This window comes from Mus pahari, chromosome 5 (assembly GCF_900095145.1).
Source record: "Mus pahari chromosome 5, PAHARI_EIJ_v1.1, whole genome shotgun sequence".
Classification (NCBI taxonomy): domain Eukaryota; kingdom Metazoa; phylum Chordata; class Mammalia; order Rodentia; family Muridae; genus Mus; species Mus pahari.
The window spans coordinates 34,762,218-34,768,294 of record NC_034594.1 but is presented as its reverse complement, the minus strand read 5'-3'; the positions used below and the strand labels follow the sequence as shown (position 1 = coordinate 34,768,294).

The window sequence follows — 6,077 nt, the reverse complement described above, 5'->3', positions numbered from 1 at the left end:
GAAGAGAGACCGTTTGGTCTTGCAAACTTTATATTACCCAGCACAAGGGAAGGCCTGGGCCAAGTAGTGGGAGTGGGTGGGTAGGGGAGCAGGGGGGGGGGGGGGGGGTATAGGGAACTTTCAGGATAGCATTTGTAATATAAATAAAGAAAATAATAAAAAAATTAATAAAAAAGAATAATATGAATTGTTTCATTAGACTGGTATTAGAATCTGAATTGGAGCTGGGCAGTGGTAGCACACGCCTTTAATCCCAGCACTTGGGAGGCAGAGGAAGGCGGATTTCTGAGTTTGAGGCCAGCCTGGTCTACAAAATGAGTTCCAGGACAGCCAGGGCTACACAAAGAGAGAAACCCTGTCTCGAAAAAAAATCTGAATTGGAGAACTTTTAATATTTCCTTACCTTGATTTTTACTTAATCCTTGTAATCTAATAAAAGCTCTGAGGTATTAATTTTTAAAATGTATTCTTCAAAGGTGTTGTAATACATAGAGTTTAAATATTTCACTTTTTACTGTAGCCATGTTGAAACCTTAAAATAGTTTTCCAAAATGTCTTCAGAAATTACACGTTCATAAAATTAAATTAAACCTTTCCATCCTTATCCTTTATTATCTGCTTTAGGTTCTAGTATAATGCCAGCTGCTGGAACAATGTATCTAACCACCTCAACTGGATACCCTTACACTTACCATAATGGCGTTGCTTATTTTCATACTCCAGATGTAACTTCTGTCCCATCATCTTGGCCTGTAAGTGATTCTCATTTTAGAAGAGTTTCTACCAAATATTTTTAAGACACTTCTATTCGTATGTATTTGATGAACCTTTTCACATTTACTCATTGTGTGTGTCACCAGTGACTGTAGAGGTCAGAGTACAGTTTACAAGGGTTGGTTCTCTCCTTCCACCACTGGGCCTGTGAGCCTTTATCCACTAAGCCATCTCACTGGCCCTGATTCTGAAATACTTAAAACACAAGCAAATAAATAGATCTACATCACTACTATCCACATTTAACAAATGTTAATACTTTGCCATATTAATTGAAGTTCTTTAAAAAGAAGAAATAAAATCTAAAAAGAAGAAATAAAATATGACAAATCCATGTACAATTTCCTAATTTCCATTCTTTTACCCTTCCTTCTTCAGAATTTCTTCTTCATTTGTATGTTCTTACTACAAATATATCTGCCAGTAAGCAACATAGGTAACTCCTTGGGTAGTCTTTAAACACTGCATAAATAATCTGTATTTTTAAGAGTTAAACTATTGGTCCTTTAAATACTATGTTAACCCTAACATATCTATCCATTTATTTTAATATTTTAATAATACTCTATTTTTTGGTATATAATCATTTTTGTATTCCTCTAGTCATAGACATTTTTAACTTTTTCTCCAGTCAAGGCTATATGGAACAGCCAGATCTTGTATGTAAGCTCTTCTAGGACAATGGTTTTCAAGGTTTTTGCTTACATCCCTCTAGATTACTTAAAGAAAAAAGAATATATTCACTTATATTTAGATGTCACAGATATGTCATATATTTTAGATTTTCTATAAGTATATCTTTATCAATACTTTGTACCTGTATATTTGCCTTATTTTAATAACTGAAAATATTCACTTAGCAGTTTAGCTAGTTAAGTTAACAAAATTAGTTTCCTAATGATCTAAATGAAGCACTACTAGAATATTCTGACTTTATTGTTAAACTCAAATATATGAATTAATATGTACCTATGGGATCCAAATATTAATTTGTTTGTTCATTGGATGAAATAAGGTACTGTTTTACCTTTAGTATTTGTTATACACACTCCTTTTGCTTTGCTTACTCTTATTTTTCATGACATTGACTTCTTTAATTGTGTATTTCATGCCTGGATTTTTTTCACCTCAAACCAAAGCATTATAGCAAGGCCTCTAGTGAGTAAGAGGCATGCCCTTTAAAAAAAAGAATGATGATATATTGTAGAAATTATTTAATCTCAATCAGGGAGTTCTAACTGCCTTTGATCTTCATTTTGCATGTTCTTATTACAAATATATCTACCAGTAAACAACCCACATAAAAGACACAAATCAAATTTTTTAAATTTAATTTTTTTTTTACTTACTCACTTTATATCACACTCACTACCGCCCCTATCACCCCCTCCCACACTCCTTCCCCCATTCCCTTCTCCTCTGAGCAGGTGCACCCCGCCCCCAGTATCTCCCACCCACCCAGTCTCTGTGAGGCTAGGTGCTTCCTCTCCCACAGGCCAGACAAGACAGCCCAGCCAGTAGAATATATCCCATGGACAGGCAGCAGCTTTTGGGACAGCCCCTTTTCCAGTTGTTCAGGACACACATGAAGGCCAAGCTTCACATCTGCTACATATGTGTAGGAACGCCTAGGTCCAGCCTGTGTGTGTTCTTTGGTTGGTGGTTCAGGCTCTAACCCCAAGAGTCCAGGTAGGTTGACTCTACTGGTCTTCTTGTGGAGTTCCTAACTCTTTCAGAGCCCACAATCCTTCTTCCTAGCTCTGTCCACTGTTTGCTGTAGGTGTCCGTATCTGAGTCAGCTGCTGGGAGGTGCCTCAAAGAGGACAACATGCTCCTGTCTGCAAGCATAAGAATATGATTAATGCTTGCCCATGAGATGAGTCTCAAGTTGAGCCAGTTACTGGTTGGCCGTTCCCTCAATCTCTGCTCCTTTCCCCATGCCTGCATTACTTGCAGACAGAATTATTTTGGGTTGAAAGTTTTGTGGGTAGGTTGGTGTCTCTATTGTTCCACTGCAGTTCCTGCTTGGCTACAGGAGGCCGTCTCTTCAGGTTCCGTATCCCCAGTGCTGTGAGTCACAGCTAAGGTCATCCCCATTGACTCTTGGGAGCCTCCCTTATCCCAGGTCTCTGTCTTGACTTGGAAATGCCCGCCCCCCCCCCCACACCTCCTCACCCCTGTCAGTTCAGATTTCCATTCATTTTCATGGCCATTTAGCTATCCTTCCTGTCCTTCTCCACACCTGATCCTGAATCCCCCTACTCCCCTCCCCATATCCCCTCCCTCCCAGTTCCCTTTCTCCATCTGCCTTTTATGACTATTTTATTCTCCTTTCTAAGACTCAAGCTTCCTTACTTAGGCCTTACTTCCTGTTTAACTTCTTTGGGTCTGTGGAGTGTAATATGGGAATCCATATTTTATGACTAATATCCACTTATAAGTGAGTACATACTATGTATATCCTCAGGATGATATTATCAAGTTCCATCCATTTGCCTGCAAAATTCATGGTGTCTTGGTTTTTAATACCGGAATAGTATTCTATTGCATAGATGTACTACATTTTCTTTATCCATTCTTCAGCTGAATGACATCTAGGTTGGTTCAGTTTCTGGCTATTATGAATAATATACAACTTTTATACATATAATAAGCTTTTAAAGCACTAGACCTGGGCAGATATCTACCCTCTCTGTTATGTCTGCTTCCCTGTCGACAACCCCAAGATATGATCTACAGTGTTCTGCCTAGGTCACTCTTACTCCAACTGGCCAGCCCTCGTGGCCAGTTCTCATAATCCCACACCCCGTGCTATCTTCTCCTCTCTCTTCTCTCTCTTTTCCCTCATGGTCCTATCTCCATCCCCAATCCCAGGAACCAAAGCCTTGCCTATTTCTTTTCTGGCCAGCTATAGGCTGTAGACATCTGTATTCAACCAATAGTTTTAAATTAAGAAACATTACATAGCATCACTTGGTATATGTGAGGATTTCCTTGTCCCTGGGGTCAATCAGACCTTGGGGGCCAGTGTTTAGCATTATAACACATAGTAACAGACCAAACCTCAACAATGATAGGAGTTTTGTTAAGAAAAATATATAATATAGATACATTCAGTCAAACAATGAAAATTTGTAGTCTTACCCATTAGTTATGCCCATATATTACTAGAAAATGTGTTCCTCTTAGTGCTTTGTTAGAATATATACGTAGAATCAGAGGCTTACATTGATTACACGCACACACACACACACACACACACACACACGCACGCAATCTTGACTACATGTTGACTGGTTGCTTTCAAATAAAAAGAAAAATATTACTTTATGCTTTATTCAAGCTCCAAGTTTTCCGTTGTGTGCCAGTTCTTAAAATGACTAGTCTTGGCCACATAGAGAGAGGCCCTGTCTCAAAAGAAAAAGACTAATCTTTTGAGTTAGAGGGATGACGCAGTGGGGTTGGGGTGTGTACCACTCTAGCAGAAGGACCCAAGCTTGCTTCTCAGCATACCAATGTGGCAGGTTACAACCACCTACAATTCCAACTCTAGGGATCCAACACGACGGGCCTCTATTCTACTCACATGCATATATTCACAAATTGGTACACAAAAACACAGAATTTAGAAATAATAAAACAATCTTTTAAAAAATAATCAGTTTTTTTACAACTTTGTCATTGTTACCATGTAGTAGTAGTCTTGGTTTGCTATTGAGTTTATCTACTTACTGTTAAAACTAAACATAATTGAACTTATTTTTTAAACATTTTCAGAATTTATTTTTACTCTGCTTTCAAATTATACTACAATTATTTCATTTTCTCCTTCCCTTTCTTTCCTCTAAACCTTGTCATATACCTCTCTTTGCTTTCTTTCAAATTCATGGTCTCTTTTTTCATTATTTATTGTTATGTGTCTGTGTATATGTGTGTTCCTAAATATATAAATAAAATATGTTCAATGTGTACAGTGTTATTTGTGTGTATATGTTTTCAAGGCTGACAATTTGGTATTAGGTAACCAATTGGGGCTAATATCCACTTATCAGTGAGTGCATATCATGTGTGTTCTTTTGTGATTGGGTTACCTCACTCAAGATGATATCCTCCAGATCCATCCATTTGTCTAAGAATTTTATAAATTCATTGTTTTTAATAGCTGCGCAATACTCTATTGTGTAAATGTACCACGTTTTCTGTATCCATTCCTCTGTTGAGGGACAGCTGGGTTCTTTCCAGCTTCTGTCTATTATGAATAAGGCTGCTATGAACATAGTGGAGCATGTGTCCTTATTACAAGTTGGAAAATCTTGGGTATATGCCGAGGAGTAGTATTGCTGGATCGTCCAGGTAGAACTATGTCCAATTCTCTGAGGAACCCCCAAACTGATTTCCAGAGTGGTTGTACCAGCTTGCAGTCATACCAGCAATGGAGTAGTGTTCCTCTTTCTCCACATCCATGTCAGCATCTGCTGGCACCTGAATTTTTGATCTTAGCCAGTCTGACTGGTATGAGGTGGAATCTCAGGGTTGTTTTGATTTGCATTTCCCTGATGATTAAGGATGGTAAAGATCTTTTCCCAGTCTTTTGGTTGCCTTTTGATCTTATTGATAGTGTCTTTTGCCTTACAGAAGCTTTGCAATTTTATGAGGTCCCATTTGTCAATTCTTGATCTTATAGCACAAGCCATTGCTGTTCTGATCAGGAATCTTTCCCCTGTGCCCATATCTTCTAGATTCTTCCCCACTTTCTCCTTTATAAGTTTCAGAGTCTCTGATTTTATGTGGAGTTCTTTGATCCACATAGACTTGAGCTTAGGATATGAGAATGGATCAATTTGCATTCTTCTACATGATAACTGCCAGTTGAGCCAGCACCATTTGTTGAAGATGCTGTCTTCTTTCCACTGAATAGTTTTAGCTCCTTTGTCAAAGATAAAGTGACTATAGGTGTGTGGGTTCATTTTTGGGTTTTCAATTCTGTGCCATTGATCTACCTGTCTGTCACTGTACCAGTTCCATGCAGTTTTTATCACAATTGTTCTGTAGTACAGCTTGACGTCAGTGATTGTGATTCCACCAGAGGTTCTTTTATTGTTGAGAAGAGTTTTTGCTATCCTAAAATTTTTGTTATTCTAGATGACTTTGCCAATTGCCCTTTCTAACTCTGTGAAGAATTGAGGTGGAATTTTGATGGGTATTGCAATTGAATCTCCCATGCCAATCCATGAGCATGGGAGATCTTCCCATCTTCTGAGACCTTCAATTTCTTTCTTCAGAGACTTGAAATTCTTGTCATA

General features: G+C 38.2%; 1 protein-coding gene across 5 annotated transcripts in view; it reads left to right on the top strand.

The window, feature by feature from the left end:
* Boll (boule homolog, RNA binding protein) overlaps positions 1 to 6,077 on the top strand; it is a 97,574-nt gene that overhangs the window by 23,187 nt on the left and 68,310 nt on the right. For all 5 annotated transcript variants that reach the window (XM_029538918.1, XM_021198437.2, XM_021198439.1 and 2 more), the window contains one exon: positions 625 to 752. In XM_029538918.1, coding sequence (XP_029394778.1) covers positions 625 to 752 — 128 coding nt within the window. The remainder of the gene's footprint in view (positions 1 to 624; positions 753 to 6,077) is intronic.